We start from the raw sequence: 16,887 nt of genomic DNA, 5'->3' as shown, positions 1-16,887 counted from the left end.
ATCGAACCCACGACCTCCTGCATACCAGGCGAGGTAGTTCACATTTCGCCATCGTAGCCCCCAGATGCCTGGCCACTGTTATTTCCCCTGGTCTGGCCAGATGTCTAGTCAGACACGGCAGAGCAGGCCAAACACCAGCAGCTCCCTGGAGCTGCCTGGAGCGGAGGGCCCTTCTCCCAGCGGAGGCGAGACACTGCAGGGGGCCGCCGGGCCGAGGAGCGCGTGACAAACCTTGTGCATGCGGGGCGCGCGCGGCTCGGAGCCCGTGTCGACGACGTAGATGCGCGAGGAGATGAGGCTGGGCAGGATGAGCTTGTCTCGACGCTTGCTCGAGTCCCCGTAGCAGCTGCTGCACGCGTTCCAGCCGCTGTGGTGCAGCTCGTCCTTGACGCACGGCATGGGCAGGCGGTGGATCACCTGCGGGAGGAGCGTCCGCAGCACCGAGGGCTCAGGCCTTGCGCTCCGGGGGGGTGGTGGGGGAGGGACGAGGAGCTACGTGTACATCCATAATAAAGGTCGCGAAGGCCTACGTGTTAAACTACGTGCACGGTGGCGTTTGCGTCGATGCCCCCGGGGCAACTCGGGAGCGCCGTGCATCTCGTCTCATCTCAACCGTGGAGATGCCCTGCAGTGGTCGGGCCTAGGGGACCAACGGTGGCAGCTGTCCCTGTGCGGCACAACGTGCAGGAGGCAGCGTCGGCCTGCAAATGGGCATTACTCTGCCAGTAGGGTACGGTGTTGCCACATCCGTGTTTGTTTTTTCCCCCCAATAAAGTGATTTGTGAGTTATTGATCACATTTGGACTCGTTTTTAAATCATGGGGCAGAGGTTAGAAAGCCATAGTCTATTCACCTCATAAAAATAAAACATTTAGCTTCATCAACCGATGTTTTAGTAAATTTCGGATCGGTTTTGACTTTTCTGGGTCTCATCAGCAGTGTCAAGTATTGCACCGAATTTGCTAAATAATGATCAGTTGTTACTTCCTCGGTCCCAATAACCCATAAAGGGCAGACGTATCTGTGAGCGCATGATTGACTCTGTTCACAAACAAGGAACATTTTAACTCATTGCCACAATGCAGCGAAATGAAGCTGTCGATGTAAAATCTAAGCATGTCGTGTTTTTTGTAAATAAACAAATTGTAATTTACAGGCAAGGCCCACTGAGCTGTACAGCTCTTTTTAAGAAGTGACCTGGCCACAAATGCTCGCTCAACAAAGTGGCTTAACACGTGGAAATGTACAGCAGCCACATACTCTAAACGCGTGATGTTGATTCTAAATGTGGAGGGAAAACCCTGGAGAAAAATCCACGCGACCACGAGGAGAACATGCGATCTCCAAATATACAATCGTCAGGGTCGGGATCGAACCCACGACCTCCTGTATACCAGACGAGGTAATTAACATCTCGCCACCGTGGCGCCCCACGGCGTCGCCACTTCACGGAAAACCAAAACGAGCCACGTCTATGACGTAAAGAGATACGCAGAGGAAAATATAAATATAATCTAAACTATGATGTCCTTCCGTACAATCGCACTCGCATATAATGCCACAGGAAGCCCATGTCAAAGCCGTAGCTGAAATTAATGCGGAGATATTTTTAACACCGGAAAATTCCCACCGAGTATTTGATACTTTTTTTTTTTTACAAATACTGCATCACATGCTCACGCACTCTGCTTGTTGCTCGCTGTACGCTACACACACACACAAACCCTGTGCTGCAGGTTCCGCTATGAAACTCGAGTCTTCACTGAAAGGGAACCATTCAACCTCTGACTTCCACCGCCCTCTCCAGACCCATTCCAGAGACATTTTCTATTTGAATTACCTCGTTCATGCCACGTCACCAACATGGGACTGCACTTGGCTTCCAATAACACTGGTCAACAAAAAAAATATTTTTTTCTGGCCTGGACTTTTGCAGCTCTTTTAGACTAATTTCAGGGTGCTGATTCCAAATCTGATCTCAGATTTGCTCTATCACATCTCATTTTATGCTATCGGCATACCTCATTTTCATTGATTTTACCCGAAATTAACTCTGTCACTTATGATTGCAAGTTGTTGCGAGTCAGGGACTGCTTTAGTGTTAAAATATGGTGCTGTATTTTTAGGAAAGTGTGTTTATAATATCATTTTATGTAGATATCCACATTTATTTAATATTTTTCTCCTGCAGTTTTTATTGAAAATGCAATATGTGATATCTCAAAAACCTGATGTGATACACAAAAACTGATGCCAGATTTGGAATCGGCACCCCAAAATTACCTTAAAACCGTTGGAATACCTTATGCGAGAAAAAGTGTGTTGACCAGTGTAATACATCACTGGCGTGTGAGATATCCGATTCCCTTGAGACATTAGTGGAAGGAGCCTTACAAATAGTTGTAAAATCTTATCATTCATCTGCAAGTCGCCATTCGGCAGTGGGACTGACAAAGTGCTGTTCTAAAAACAGAGTTAAAAACATGGAGGGTAACAATTGAAAAAAATATTACAAAGCAATAGAATCACGAGGCAAACACACGTTGGATGTTGTACAGCTAAGAGAGCATTCGCACAGAAAACATGTGATCGGGGACAAAACATCAATAATAGAGGTTTTTGGGTTAGATCGTGTAAATATAAATGTGTCGTTAAACCCGCCGCCACCACCCGACACGGCCAATTAGTAAGGTTCGGTCACGTGAACAAAACGTGCCAATTCCTTACTAGCCGAGCACACCAGAGTGTTGGAGAGTAAAACCACAGCATTTACAATTCGAGTACCGTGACATTTCGCCAGTAATTTAGAACCAGCATCATCAGGCGGACAACCCAAACATCCGTCAGGTGTGGTCAGTATTGCTGTGGACCTGAAACCTGACCTCTAACCTTATAGCGATAACTTACACGAGCCATCCAAATTCCTGCATTACATCATATGCAGCGGTCTGTATGCATTCCATATGTATTGACAGGGAAACATTACTTACTTTAATGAAAGCCATCTTACCCACAGCCCTAGCTTACTTTGAACTCAGACTTGACAAGCGACAAAGATCCCGTGCAGCCTTTAACAGATTATTGGGTCCAGTGCTGTTAGTGTGGCACCTATGCAGGCCGACAAGGCACAAAAGTGGGTGGGGGTAGCCAACACTTTGCACCAGGAACTCATTTAAGTCCCAGTTGATCTCAGGGAGGCCCAGGAACAGTTCGGATATTCTAATGAAACTCGTTTTTCCAGGTTTTGTGGAGAAGCGTGCTAACCATTAAACCACCACTGCTTACAATATACAAAGATCCCCCGTATAACCTTAACAGATTGTTGGGGCAACCGCTGTCACAATATACAAGTACACACGTACACGCACCTTATATACACGCGTGTCTGGAATTGTCGGCACAACACTGTGCAGGACACACGCGTGCGCATGTTGACGAATCGTAAACCAACGAGTGGTAAAGGTGTTTCGGTATTTTGGCCAGAAATATATAAACACACAATGTGAAAGACTACCAGTCCATGGCAGAGGGAAAAAAAAAACAACAAAACCCAGAATGCCAGAGCAACTCCCAGAGCATCACTCAGAGTGCTCTTCAAGTTGAATGTTTTTTTAAAAGATGCCAGCAGCCGCCCATGTCGACACTCAGCAGACCACTCGAGCACGCAGCGGCACGGCATTGAGAAGCTTTTTCTGCTGAGAAAATACCGTACACCAAAGACAAATATCCTCCATATAACCTCGACAGACTGCTGGGGCAAGTGCTGTTCAGCGAGTACCTACGAAGGCCTGCACGGAACACGAGGGGGTAGGTAGCCAACACCACGCCCGGCCACCTTTGTCTCCTGAGAGGCGATGTTTACACATCGCACCAGGTACTCATTTGAGGCCAAGTCGACCTAGGGGAGGCGCAAGACCAGTTCAGATAATAGTCACAGGTTTTGGCCGTGAGCGGGAATCGAACCTGGGCCGCCCGTTTTGTAGCGCAGCGAGCTAGCCGCTGCACTGCCGCCCCCCACAAACATCGTGGACCCCGGCACACGCGATAGCAAGGGCTGCCACACGAACAAGGTGACACTCATTCATAGGAACCCCAAGCCAGAATAGTCTCGTAAAGAGTGTTCTCTGTGGGTTCTTGACAACAGCCGCGCATCACAGCAAGAACCTCCACTGGGGCACCGATGTTCTCCCCCTGGTCTGCATGGGTTTCTGCTGGGTAACCGCACTCGACGCATGGTCGAGTCATATCACGTGGTGCACACCAGCTCTGACATGAAATGCAACAACAGGCAATGCGCCCGTGACAAAATCACGCGGGATGTGCTCAATCTTGTGTCTCAGAAGCTTAAGCAGAGTTGAGCCGGGATTAGTGCTTGGATGGGCGATCACATGTTCACACTGCGCTGAGGAACTCTGTGTGCGGCAGCCGAGGGCGGTGAAGAGAAGTGCACTATCGTACTGCACTTTCTAAGCGCCCTTTGCCTTCAGCAACCCTCACCGGTCAGCATGGTGAAGCGTCGCCAGATGTCCTCGCACAGGCGTGCAGAGGCCCTCATCCAGCAGTTGCCAGTTTATCATCTTGGTGTGGCCTGGGACTAAATGTTGGTGTTGTTTTACTGCCTTGCCCAAGCTTGGTAAATGGGACTTATTTCATGAATTAATTAGTCACTTTTCATTTTAACACGTAGGCTTTCGCGACCAATATTATTCATAATCAACGTTTTTGGGTGAGATCGCGTTACTTATAAATGTGTCGTAACCCTCCACCACCCGACACGGCCAATCAGCAAAAAAGTGTTACGTTGACAAAAGACAAATAGTTCACTGCTTTAGCCCACCGGTGTGTTGAAGCGTAAAACCACAACTTTTACAAGAATTTTTTTTTGTAAATGTTGTGGTTTCACAAATTTTTTTTTGTAAATGTTGTGGTTTCACAAATTTTTTTTTGTAAATGTTGTGGTTTCACGCTTCAACACACCGGTGGGCTAAAGCAGTGAACTATTTGTCTTTTGTCAACGTGACACTTTTTTGCTGATTGGCCGTGTCGGGCGGTGGAGGGTTACAACACATTTATAAGTAACGCGAACTAACCCAAAAACGTTGATTATGAACACTCTTCATTTATTTATATTTAGTGACTTGCTTACCTTTTTCTCAATGTTTGCACTCGTATTGTTTGTCACATTGTTTGCTGTTGTCACTTGCCGACCCGCCCGCACTGTGGACGTCTCGTGGGTAAAGAGCTTCACAGCTCATCGGATTTCTCCCGCAGTCTAAATACCGATTCTGAATCTGAGTGAACTGAGAAAGGGCTTAAACAAAGTAGAGGTGATGTCATCACTGTAAGGATTTCAGGGTTAATATAGTCACATGAATTACGATGTATTATGTTAATCTGAGAATATGCAGTACATATTTTCTAGTAACAGTTAAGCAACATATGATAACCTTACAAACCTTACTAATCGGCTGTGTTGGGTGGTGGCGGGTTAATGACACATTTATATTTACGCGATGTAACCCACGAGACACTTATCCTTTAACAATATTGGGCGCCGAAAGCCGCCGTGCTAAACGGACCTGGCAGTAGGTGGGAGAGTCCGGGTCCACGTCCACTGTGGACAGGTAATCTGGCTTGTCCACTCCTGTGCTGCGGTAGATGCAAGGCACGTAGACTATCTCCTCTCTGGGCCCTGGGGAGGAGAAAGCAAAGAGAACCGGGAGGTTAATGAATGAGCACGGCCATGCGTATACAGTAGAACCCCTCTTAACGACCACCAGTGTTAACCACTAATCGGTTAACGACGGGCCTCCATAGAGCCCAATGTGTAGTGTATTGTAGTGTGGTGTATAGTAGTGTAGTGTATAGTGTAGTGTATAGTGAATAGCTGTGTAAAGCAGTGGTGTATAGTAGTGTAGTGTATAGTAGTGTAGTGTATAGTGTAGTGTATAGTGAATAGCTGTGTATAGCAGTGGTGTATAGTAGTGTAGTGTATAGTAGTGTAGTGTATAGTGTAGTGTATAGTGAATAGCTGTGTATAACAGTGGTGTATAGTAGTGTAGTGTATAGTGTGGTGTATAGTAGTGTAGTGTATAGTGTAGTGTATAGTGAATAGCAGTGTATAACAGTGGTGTATAGTAGTGTAGTGTATAGTAGTGTAGTGTATAGTGTAGTGTATAGTGAATAGCTGTGTATAACAGTGGTGTATAGTGTGGTGTATAGTAGTGTAGTGTATAGTGAATAGCTGTGTATAGCAGTGGTGTATAGTAGTGTAGTGTATAGTAGTGCACATTGTAAAAAGGCAAATGCACATTGTAAATAGAGATTACGTGTCCTTATTGTCTGGTCCTTGGGCCTGGAGGTGCCATTCTGCAACGCGCCATGCTCTTTATTACAATTGTATGCCGTCATCACATATCTGTCCCTCCACATCCAAAACATTTATTGCATTTTTGTTACACTTCCCGTCAACCACAAGGCCTTCTGGGAGTGCATCAAGTCTGCAGCAAACTCTGAACGTGTTTTGGCATACAATGTCTCATCAGTCGAGTCAGCCTTGTTTGACCCAAACGCTGGTCAACTGCCAGATGTTACAGGCAAGGGCCATCTCGTTACGATATGGAATTTGACACCAAACATCATGCTATGATTACATCAGTCGAACACAACTTGGCTTATGATGCTGGGCGTTAACTCTGCATTTTAATTACAACGGCGCCTTGAGCGTCATGGCGAGGGCAAGCCATTACAGTTCAGGTTCATTTATTAGGTATAGCCCTGTGAGCCATTCGGCTCTTGAATCGGGTACAACCGCAACAAACAAAAAACAAAAACATGAACAAGAAAACATCTTAAAGTGACTATGTGCAAACTGAAAATCCAGGAAAAAAAACAGCAAAAATTCCAGAAAAAAGCACCGTACACCAACTCTGTGTGCAAAAATCCCAGTGGGATGCAAGTCAAACAACAACAACAATCACAAGACAACTTACATTAAGGCCATCAGTCTAACTCCGTACTACAAACAAACAAACATGGCCAAACCAAAAAACTTTTCGAAATCACCAAAAATAAAGCCATAAAAGCAATGTAACAGTGATCATAGGAACTACAGGGGTATAGTCGAGAGCGCTACCTTTCATGGCATCCAGGGGGGTCTTAAACCCAGGGCCGCAGTGTCCGCAAGCTGGTTTGGAGACACAATGGACAACACACGGGACAACAACGATAATTATTAACACGTGGGGACAGGCATAGTGTGATGGCAGAGTTTGTTATTCATGGCCAGAGGCAGGCCAGTGGTGGTTAACAAACTTGCACATTGTTTTGACTGCCGAGCCGGGAGAATTAATTGTCGAGCGTGCTCACCATTACAAGCACGGCAGCATCATGATGTATCAAAGGTCAGATGTATGTTGAACTTCTTTCACACCGTACGTAGCCAACCGTGCTAATCGGAGGTGCGGGGGAAGGACAACAAACAAACTACAAAAAGCAGTTCTAATGAAATGGGTCTTCAATCTGGATGATCAACCAAAAGCTGGAGCAAGGATGACCGGAGTTCGCGTGATGATTTATTCTCCTTGACAAGACCAGCAAGGTGGTTCATTGGTGGCGAGCACTTTGTGTGCAATGAGTGCGATGTTCTAATATTCTATACAACTTTTTATTATACCAGGTAAGGCCCACTCAGCTGTATAGCTCTTTTTCAAAAGCGACCTGGCCACAAATTATAGCTCAACGAAGTGGTTTTGTTCATGTGGCAATGTATAGCAAGCCAAATTCTGTCAACGCACACGTGTCTAAATGTTGAGAGAAAACCCGGAGGACCCGGATAAAAATCCGCTCCACCACGGCGAGTTAGAACATGCAAACTCGAAATACGCAGGCGTCGCGGTTATGGATCGAACCCACGAACCCCTAAACATACACCACGCGAGGTAGTTAACATTTCGCTATCGTGGCGTCCGGAAGCCAATGCAGCTCAGGCGAGCACTGGACGGACGCAGTTGAAATAATAACGGCGAGTTCGAGTTCAGGAGGAGAGTTAGACATGGGTAGGGAGAGAGAGAGAGGTGGCGGTGGGGTGTGCAAGGGGACAAATGGGGACAACTGGTCGTGTCCGGGCACAACCCAGACCTCCCCGACACGTGCTCGTATTTAACTGCACGGCAGCGGTTGGGTTCGGCGAGGTGAGAGGGGGTGCCGTCATCGCCAAGTTTCGCGACCTATGCGCGCCAGAGAGCTGCTTCGCGCTGGACTTTGGCACGGAGGAGGAGGCATCTGCAGGGATAGTATTTGCTTGCACGGATTGGTCGGCCTGCACTTTGGAGTTAAAAACAGGGGAGAGAGAGAGAGAGAAAAAAGCCGCAAAATGTTACAAGAAATATATATATAGTTTAGCATTACCACTCTATAACGATGGTTTACAACAAAGGGGCATCCCGGAATTGAATTGACCGACGCATCCGCGTGCATTGCTTCTGCACAGCACACACGATTGTCGTCACCCACTAAAGCACGGCAGCACAACAACAACAGAATGTTGCTAAACAGCAGCAACAGGTTTGCAAATGAAATCGTGGAGGTGTGTCACGGTGTGTGTCATGATGGGGAATCACGGGGTATGATGGTGTATTGCCAGTTGACCAAAGTGAATCACTGTGTAACGTGGTGAATCATGGTGTATGATGCTGAATCATGGTGTATGATGCTGAATCATGGTGTATGATGGTGAACCATGGTGTATGATGGTGAACCATGGTGTATGATGGTGAATCACGGTATAACGTGGTGAATCACGGTGTATGCCAGTGCACCATGGGGGCCTGGTAGTATATTATTGTAAATCGCAGCGAATCATGGTGTAGATGGTTCTATGGTGATGTAACCATGGTGGTGTATGAAGGGTGTGCCATAGTCGTGAATGATGGTGTGTGGTGGTGGTGGTGTACGATGCGTGTGTGATGTCGCCATCTATTGCGATGGCGAAACACGGTTGTGCCGTGGTGTACGATGGAGTTTGGTTGATGTCGCATGGTGAAATCGTAGTTAATCAAATGCTGGCTGGAGGGAGTGCAGACTCTCACCCATGCTGCTGCTGCTACCGGCGCTGTCCCGGGAGAGGAATGGAGAGAGAGAGAGAGAGAAGTGGAGAGGGGGAAAGGAATGGAGAGAGAGAGGAGTGGAGAAAGAGCCGCTGGCCACCGATTGGACGTCAAGGGCGAGGCGGCTCGACAAGTTACAATATCATTGAGTGGTGGTCATGGGGCGTCCCCACGGGAAGGGGAATAACTCAGTTTGCGGATGGGGGATGTATGTACGTTGAACTTCTTTCGCACCGTACGTAGCCGATCGGAGAACAACTAGACACACAGAGCAGTTCTAAAGAAAATCGTTATCAATCTGGATGATGATTTTAAAGTGCATCATAACTCCTAGTGGATTACTAATATCCGAAGGAAGAGACCCATAGGGGCCGTCCATAAATGACGTCACGCGATTTTGGACGATTTTTGAACTCCCCCCTCCCCTCGTCACACGGAGTCACAAAAAGTCAGACCCCCCCCCCCTCAAATATGACGTCACAAAGCTCTGCCCCCCCCCCCCAAACCATATTTCCATTTTTAAAATAAAACATGCTTCAAATCGCTTTAAACTAGTGTCATTGTAGTGCGTATTTAATGTGGCGCTGCACTCTGATGTTGTAGGAGAAAACTTTTATTAAAAAGTCTATTTCATTAAGTAGAACGTGTTGTCTATATTTATTTAAAGTTGCGCATTTTTATGTGACGTCACATTTCTCAACCCCCCCGCCCCCGCCTTGTCACACATCGTCACAAATGTCTGACCCCCCCCCACCCCATAGGTGCGTGACGTCATTTATGGATGGCCCCATACTTCAATGTGTGTATGTTGGACTTCTTTCGCACCGTACGTAGCCAACGGCGCTAATCAGAGGTGTTGGGGGAAGGACAACAAACTAAACGTAACGACAACAAACAGTTCTGAAGAAATGAGTTCTCAATCTCGATCGAGTGTTGTAAAATCAATACACCTCCACCCTGTAATTTTCAAAACGAATCAAAGTGATAGCCTTGTCAAATGAACAACGAGGCGTTGTTCATCTCCTACTTAAAGCCCTGATCCAGTGGAGGAAATTCCACATTTCCTGTGGCAGGGAGCGAGTTAAATTTCGATTTAAAGCTTTCGTGACTGCAGGGATTAATCTTCTTGGTTCTTTCGGTAAAGTCACGTAGAATGGAAATAATAAAATAATAAAACTAAAACATAATAAAATAATTCTCACGACGTTTCGGCCACAACGCAAGCAGCCGTCCTCAGGTGGAGAATAGACTCTGTCTTCTCGACAGACCTGTTCTCCACCTGAGGACGGCTACTTGCGTTGTGGCCGAAACGTCGTGAGAATTATTTTATCATGTTTTATTTTTATTATTTTATTACTTCCATTCTACGTGACTTTACGGAAAAAACCAAGAAGAGGGAGCGAGTTTTTATTTTATCTCCTTAGGTTTTCCACTTTTTGACCTTGTTCTGCCCCGCGGCAGATATGTGGGCGTGTTAACACATAAACTTCTCGATATGATGGTGCTGAGTTTGGTCACGTGACCAGGAAGTTACGAGTTAAGAGTCTCTGAGCCACGAGGCCAGGCGGGGGTGTCAGCCATTACACAGAGTACAAAATGGAGGCACAATTCACATCTCAGTGAAGAGGGGTGCATCTGCTCGTTGCGGGGCAGACCTCACCACCAAGTGGTGCTCACTTTTTTTTTTATCATCCCCAGAGATGCGATGAGCTAAATCGTCGGCCTGGCCCGGTTAAAACAATATTTGGGCCCAAATTTGATTATGTTTGTATTGTTGCCTTCTTTGTTTGCTCTTCTTTGTTTGTTTGTATTTGTCTTCTTATAAACAAGCGCTCGACTCGATCTGTGCTATATTTCAGCTCTTTAACCCATGTAAGAACATCACCATATTGACATCATCACGTGTCCGAGCGTTTAAACTCCTAAAATTATTCCTGTAATTGTATTTCCTTTTGCAAATTCACAATGAGCAATAACAATTCGAGTTTCCACATGGCCTGTGTCCCGAAAAATATGTTTGGACATAAATCGCTGCAACATTGAACTCTTCACCCTGCTCTGCATATCTGTTGAATGCAACGGTTTTTTTTTACAGCCGCTAAAGGAATAATACTCTCATTCCGGGCCGTGTATGATTAACGTGTGTGTGTGTCTGTGAACTCGTGTGCCCTGATTGCAATGGGAACTTTACGTTTGGCCACGGTTGTTCAAAGAGGCATTTTAGGGTCGTACCCACGATATAACAAATTGGTTTAAATTTCCGAAATAATGGTTTCGCATCGGGTCGTGTGTGGTGGGGTTAAAGCGTGAGTTCTCCCACCACTTCCAAGATGTCTCGACCAGACACCCCCCAGGATCCCCTCTAGTGGAGACCCTTCCACCAGGAGTGGCATGATCAGACAATTGCAGAACTGTATCTTTACTCGTTAACCATTACAGTATATTCGATAACGAATTTCTTTAGGACTAATTTTGTGTGTGTGTTGTCTTTCCCCCGTACCTCCAATTAGCACGGTTGGCTGCGTACAGTGCGAAAGAAGTTCACCATTCATACATATGTTGGCGCCGCGGTGGCGAGATCTTAACTACTTTGCCTGGTATACAGAAGGTCGTGGGTTCGGTCCGTACGCCGACGCCTGTATATTTAGAGTTTGCGTGTCTCTCTCCCTGTAGTCGCGTGGATTTTTCTCCAGGTCCTTCCTTCCACATTTAGAATCAACATTCATTTAGAGTATTTGGCTGCTATACATTTCCACGTGATAAGCCACTTGGTTGAGCTATCATTTGTGGCCAGGTCGTTTCTGAATAAAGAGTTACGTCATAAAAGTCAGTCTGAAACTATTATTTTCCCTTTCGATGCCATGCCTGATGGGGAGGTAGCAGATTATGATTTGAATGGAATATTTCTCAAAATCAAGTTCATAATCTACTCGTGCAATCCCACAAACAAAACGAAGTGGCTGTTTGACTACATGGCGGCACCTTTCCCTTGTCTCGCCAAGTGCGTAAAGGAATTGTTCCGTGGAAAATGGAAATGTATGCATAGAGGGTTTACCTGCAGCCAGAGGGCGGCCCGTCCATATAGACCAGGGGTCGGCAACCTACGGCTCCGGAACCGCATGCGGCTCTTTACGGGCTGCTTCTTGACGATATGTACGTATGTACAGTATGTACTCAGATGCATTGCGGCTCTTGAAATACTGAATTTTGTACCGAATTGGAAAGAAATGGCTCTTCTTGTTATTTTGGTTGCCGATCCCTGGTGTAGACGAATGAGGTGCCTCGGGCGCCAAGTTAAGTGGGGCACCAAATTCGAGAGAGAGAAAAATACAGATTACAAAAAATATATACAAATTCAATAACGAAGATGTCATAATTTCAATTCCTGTGCGTGTACAGAGGGAATATGAATTATAATTAATTTCTCAACAGTTCTGAGAATGTATTGGTTGGACAGACGGACGGACGGACGAACCGAATAATTATGCCTCTGTTTAAAAGAAAACGCTTAAAGAACATTAAACAAGAAACATGGGCATCATGTTTCCCAGTTTACTAAAAAAATTAACCCGTAAAAAGACAGTTTTTCACTCTAAATCCTTTATATGCGTGGCGGCTAGAGTCCTCTCGTCCTCTGGCTTGAGATGGCTGCCACCTATGGGTCAGATGATTGTCTACCAGCATTAAGCAATTGGTAATTAAATATTTTTTAAAAATCCCTAAACAGTGTAAAATTTAGGATTTTTTTTCACGAAAATTAATTGTCACACACAACGAGTCTGTGTGGAAAATGTCAGCTCGATTGGATCACGGGAAGTGTGTTAAAAAACGACCGAAAGATTTGCACGGTCGTAAGCAAGCAAGCAAGCACGCAAGCAAGCAAGCGAACTTAATATAAAGGATTTTAAAAAAAATTCAGCCGAGATCTTCCCTTTGGGGTTTGGGAGTGGGGGCGCTGTTGGCGTGGTTCGCTGAGGGTCGCCAGTTGCGGGCATGCAGCTCGTCTAGGGCCTCCCCTGCCTCCACCTCCGTGCTGATAGAAATATCTTTACAAAATGTTCCCTCGTAGTGTGTGCCTGCAAGAAGGACTCCCACCGCCCCCCCTAGCAAGCACTTCGGCACCATCTGGAAACGTTCAGCAAGTCTTGTTTATCCACTACGTTGAATTTAAGTTGTTTTAAGCGCAAAAATAAGCAAACAGAGATGAAAAAAACATAGATCTGGACGTGCACATTATATGCTTCGTCATGCATGCGAGGCTCTTTCATGGGTGTAAGAGTGGTTGGCATGGGCCTTGATGTGAGGAATACAAATGTGTCAATGTTCAATTCTACTCTCCTGGTTGTAGGCAGGGGGCCTCGGTGCAGTCGCACCGCCTGCACCTTCGATAGCCACGCAACTAGGCCTTGACTCAGACAGCCAATTGGGAGTTTGTGCTCAGAATGACTGCTTATTACGCACAGCAGGTTTATGAAACAATTTTTTTTCTCTCTCTCTTTCGATTATCTACTACTCATCGTCCCTCCGCGGGCGAGAAAATGAGCACCGCTTTGTGTGGATAAAAATCAACAGCGGTTCTCCAACGGAGGAGAGTGTCCCTGTGAGCGGGATGTGAATTCCCCGCACCCTGGATCAGCACCAGAGTTTGAGTTCACGTGATGACACACAGGCACCACCATAGACGATGTTCACAACGCGTCTTGTGCATCCAAAGGGCTTCGCTTCCGATCACCGTCAGACCCCAGAAGCCAAGCAGCATTGAGCCCGGAGAGTGCTTGGTGCGGTATCCCCCCATGTGTGACGACGACAACGAAAATCCAGGTGCTCATGGCACTGTGGGCAGTAGAGGGACGCGCAGCAAAATCCGATGTTGTTTTGCATTCCCTGTCCCGACCAAGTCTTCAAGTCTTACCCCCCCCCCCCCCCCACGTCTGAGCTGCCAAGGGATATGCATGGTGCTCGATGGGTTTTTGATTCCCTCTCCAGATCCGAGTGTATCACCAGCTCCAATACGAACACGCCCATTGTGCTTTAGAGATGTTTTTTTTTAATTCGGAAGCCACTGGAACCACGCACCTTTAAATCTCAATTGGAAAAACGAATTTCTTTAGAACGGATTTTTTTCCCTCTTCAGTTTGTTGTCCTTCCCCTCCCCCGCACCTCCGATTAGCGCGGTTGGCTACGTACGGTGCGAAAGAAGTTTAACGTTATACATACTTAGCAGGCTTCACTCATTCGCTGTTGGCTTGAGCGTCACGCTGCACAGGAGGTGCGTTATTTGTCTCGCTGATGGAGAGGATTATTATTTTCTAAATGTTGAGGGCTTGACTTAAGAAATGCTGCACCTTGGGTTAACTCTGTCCTGTGAGTGAGAGCAATCAACCTCTGGGCTCTAAATCTTGCGGTCACAAATTCTGAATATTTACTTTTCAAATGTTTGTAGATACTTTACAAGCGCACATTTGACTGTACAGTATATGTGCTTAACGTTAGATGTAGAACCCTTCTACGTCATTAGAATTGACATCGTTCGGTCACAGTCACCTACACGTCTAAACCATGGTGTGAGGGAGGCAGGAGGGACAGTCTGGAGGTATCTTCTTGGTTCTTTCGGTAAAGTCACGTAGAAGGGAAGTAATAAAATAATAAAAATAAAATAAAACATAATAAAATAATTCTCACGACTTTTCGGCCACAACACAAGTAGCCGTCCTCAGGTGAAGACAGGTCTGTCGAGGCGACAGCGTCTAAAAGAAAAACACCACTACGCTTGGAGCGTCTATTTAAGCTGGGTTGGAAGGGGTGGAAATGCGCATTGACAAAATAATCTGCATATCAAGAGGAATTTTGCATATTTATGGGAAATGCAGGAATGCGATTAGTGCTATTTAGTGCTAGTCTGGAGGTAGGCGGCTGACGAGGAGCAGATGACACAAGACTGCACCAGTTAGGGGCCGTCCATAAATGACGTCACGCGATTTTGGACGATTTTTGACCCCCCCCCCCGTCACACGGCGTCACAAAAAGTCAGACCCCCCCCCTTAAATATGACGTCACAAAGCTCTACCCCACCCCCCCAAAATGAAACATGCTTCAAATCGCTTTAAACTATTGTCATTGAAGTGCCAATTTAATGTGGCGCTGCACTCTGATGTTGTAGGAGAAAACATGTATTAAAAAGTCTATTTAATTAAGAAGAACGTGTTGTCTACATTTATTTAGAGTTGCGCATTTTGATGTGACGTCACATTTCTCAACCCCCCCCCCCCTCGTCACACATCGTCACAAATGTCTAACCCCCGCCCCCTAGGTGCGTGACGTCATTTATGGACGGTCCATTATGCATTGAACGTGTGCGCCACGAACACAACAACACTGGGGGTTAAAAGCCACTGGATGGTACCTGCAATCGCCCTTTGAAGACAACAAAATGCTCTAAAAAAATCCCTTATGAACCCTTAAAGCTGCCTGCCACCTAGGGTTAACTACTCCTGAGGTGCAAAAGCCCAGAACATATCGTGGGAATAGTATCCCACAAGCAGGGAAAAGGGCAACACTTCACGCGCATGCATTGTTGTCGCGAGTGTTGGGTTTTTTTATCATGACAAAACTGGCAAAAGACGTCCAGATTTCTCAGGACAGTTGCCCCGAAGAGAGGACGATCCTGGGAAATCCAGGATAAGGTGGCAACCCAACTCCCACTCCTCTAGGTGGCTACGAATGCTGTTCACGCGGAACCCAGCTGCAACTTTCATTTCTTTTCTCGATTTATTCTGTTTCTTATTCCTTTTCAAAAGTCCCATCCCGCCACCTGACCTACTCCCACCCACCACGTGTCCTCGTCTAACCCACCACGTGTCCTAGTTCCACCCACCACGTGTCCTAGTCCCACCCACCACGCGTCCTCGTCCCACCCACCACGTCTCCTAACCCCACCCACTACCCATATTACAGTCCCACCCACTACCTCTTCTAGCCCGCCCACTACCCATCACAATCTCATCCACCCACTGCCCCCGTCACATCTCCAAATTGTTTTAATCCCAACCACCACGTATTTATCCATAATTGGTGGCACACACCTGTAATCCAACACATTGGAAGTGGGGTTGGTGGATGATAGGGAGATCATTGATAACACATCCTAAGCAGGACCCCTACCGAAAGCCTCTACTCTGTGCAGCTGTCCTGTAACAATGCGCACATCCATGGGTCTTGCATACATGTCAACCCCAAAGGCTTCGTATCCTGATGAAACCCAATACATTTTAGAGAAACCCCAAATAAAGGGAGGCACACAAACATTGACATGTCAATGATAATTTAAAATCACCTTGGATAGTTGTGATGAGTTTCCTGCTGTTTCCTCAGAGCAAGGCTGTGAGTAAAGACAGCACTTTTGGAGCTGACCCTTACATGAGGCATGAGCCATCGGCAGCATCCACCGGTGAGACACGGCAATACATAGGGCTGAGTTGTGTACGAAAGGTAAACAACAACAACAACAAAAACAACAACATGAAAATCCATTGCACGGCCACGAAACGCTCAACGTGTGAGTGTCAAGGATAATTATAATCCTAGAAAATGGACAGGATTATGCCATACTCTTAGGTTTTTTCGTTAAAGTCACGTAGGTAAATAAATAAGTAATAAAAGATAAATAATAAAAATAATAGAAATAAAATAAAGGTTTATGCCAGTCATCGGTGATCGGACTGATACCATAAACTCACCTCACTTGACAAAAGGGTTTAATCACAACTCAGACCCTGTGAGC

At 46.2% G+C, this 16,887-nt stretch overlaps 1 protein-coding gene across 2 annotated transcripts in view; it reads right to left on the bottom strand.

Moving 5' to 3' along the window:
* Window positions 1-9,196, bottom strand: part of SELENBP1 (selenium binding protein 1) — a 17,833-nt gene extending 8,637 nt beyond the window's left edge. The window contains exons 1-4 of one of the 2 annotated variants that reach the window (XM_061570733.1): window positions 9,090-9,196; window positions 7,136-7,186; window positions 5,580-5,692; window positions 232-417 (exon numbers count right to left, since the gene is read on the bottom strand). In XM_061570733.1, the coding sequence (XP_061426717.1) occupies window positions 232-417; window positions 5,580-5,692; window positions 7,136-7,186; window positions 9,090-9,093 (354 nt within the window). In that variant the 5' untranslated portion in view covers window positions 9,094-9,196. Of the gene's footprint in view, window positions 1-231; window positions 418-5,579; window positions 5,693-7,135; window positions 7,187-8,228; window positions 8,299-9,089 lie in introns of those variants that run through there. The other variant, XM_061570732.1, reaches the window with a different exon arrangement.
* Window positions 9,197-16,887: the final 7,691 nt, after the last annotated feature.

The sequence above is a fragment of the Lethenteron reissneri genome, chromosome 46 (assembly GCF_015708825.2).
Source record: "Lethenteron reissneri isolate LAM-NWPU_2019-01 chromosome 46, ASM1570882v1, whole genome shotgun sequence".
NCBI classification, from domain to species: domain Eukaryota; kingdom Metazoa; phylum Chordata; class Hyperoartia; order Petromyzontiformes; family Petromyzontidae; genus Lethenteron; species Lethenteron reissneri.
The sequence above is the reverse complement of the archived record's forward strand: the minus strand, read 5'-3'. Positions and strand labels throughout refer to the sequence as shown.